General features: G+C 48.0%; 1 protein-coding gene across 1 annotated transcript; it reads left to right on the forward strand.

The window, feature by feature from the left end:
• The first annotated feature begins 260 nt into the window (after positions 1–260).
• LOC137416169 (uncharacterized) lies at positions 261–677 on the forward strand. Its single transcript, XM_068101695.2, has one exon. The coding sequence runs from the start codon at positions 261–263 to the stop codon at positions 675–677; it is 417 nt and encodes a 138-aa protein (XP_067957796.1).
• Positions 678–1,569: the final 892 nt, after the last annotated feature.

Genomic DNA, 1,569 nt, shown 5'->3' on the forward strand with positions numbered 1-1,569 from the left:
ATTGCCATAAGGGACAAAGGTTTGGCTGACCGGGTGAGACATACAGGGGCTTTATTCTTTAATCCCTACGCTACTTACCACTTGAACATCCTGGTATGTCCACAAGTATACATGTTACCCGACAAAACGCCTACACAATAAACTTATTACACGGTAGATTCCTTACCGCGACAGACGAAGCACATTACCTACACAGATCTATCTGGCTCTACATATCACTACCCTACCGACATAACAATACGGTCAGGGTCGTCGATGATATGCTAACCTATGGACCGACATTCAATGAGCATGTTCAACAGGTGCGGAATGTACTTCTCCGATGTCGGGAACATGGCATCACATTGAACCCACAGAAATTTCACTTCGCTCAGGACAGTGTCAAATTTTGCGGCTCCATCATTAATCGCGATGGCGTCGCATCGGATCCGGGCAAACTAAGTGCTATTGCGGACTTTCCTACACCTACCAACATCACCGACTTACGGTCGTTCCTTGGTTTGGTTCATCAGTTGGATAGCTTTTCCACTGAGATTTCGACAGCTTCGGATCCTCTCCGGAGTTTACTGAAGAAGGGATCAGTCTTTGATTGGACTGCCGATCATGACAGCGCATTTCTTGCTACCAAGCGTGTTCTTACATCACCACCTGTCCTTGCCCACTTCAACCCTTCATGACCTACGATGATACAGACCGATGCGTCTCATCTCAATGGACTAGGGTTTGCATTGCTCCAGCAACACGGCGATCTGTGGAAACTTGTTCAGTGTGGGTCTCGTTATCTCAGTGATGTCGAGTCTCGTTATGCGATGATTGAGCTCGAAGCCCTGGCTTTAGTTTGGGGCATGAAGAAATGCCGTCATTACCTACTGGGCCTACCCATATTTCAGCTTGTCATCGACCACAAACGGCTTGAACCCATATTGAAAACCTACACTTTGGACGCTATCGAAAACCCACGTCTGCAACGACTCATGGAGAAATTGTCTCTCTGCACGTTTACAACAATGTGGAGGAAGGGATGTGAGCATGCCATCCCAGACACTCTATTACGCCACCCAGTTGATAGCCCATTGCCAGATGATGAGGAGGCGGAGATACATGTTCTACATCACGAAAACCAAGTCATCTTGGCGGCAGTAGCGAACGTCGATGATGGAAGTCAAGATCATCTATGTGATCCTATACTCGATAAACTCCGTGCGGAAGCACGACTCGATGAGGAATACTGCTTACTAGCTCAGGCAGTAAATACCGGCTTTTCAGCAAACCGTAGCGAGTGGGACCATCGCCTCAAGGCTTACTTTGGGATACGTGATCAGCTATCAAGTGACGATGACATCGTACTCTACGGTCAACGCATTGTCATACCTCGTGCAGCACGTACGGAGGTATTGAATCGACAACACGACTCACATCAGGGCATGGAACGTACAAAACGCCGAGCTCGACAGACTGTGTATTGGCCAAATATCAACAATGACATTGCCAACGTGACTCACTCGTGTCCTGTGTGTCAGGAGCGAATGGCCAGCCTTCAGAAGGAACCATTAATGAGCGATAGGCCTA

This window comes from Myxine glutinosa, chromosome 4 (assembly GCF_964187855.1).
Source record: "Myxine glutinosa chromosome 4, kmMyxGlut1.1, whole genome shotgun sequence".
In the NCBI taxonomy this organism is placed as follows: Eukaryota; Metazoa; Chordata; class Myxini; order Myxiniformes; family Myxinidae; genus Myxine; species Myxine glutinosa.

Excerpts from the sequence above, each read along its gene's own strand:
- LOC137416169 (XM_068101695.2), top strand. The coding sequence starts at position 261 with ATGCTAACCTATGGACCGACATTCAATGAGCATGTTCAACAGGTGCGG.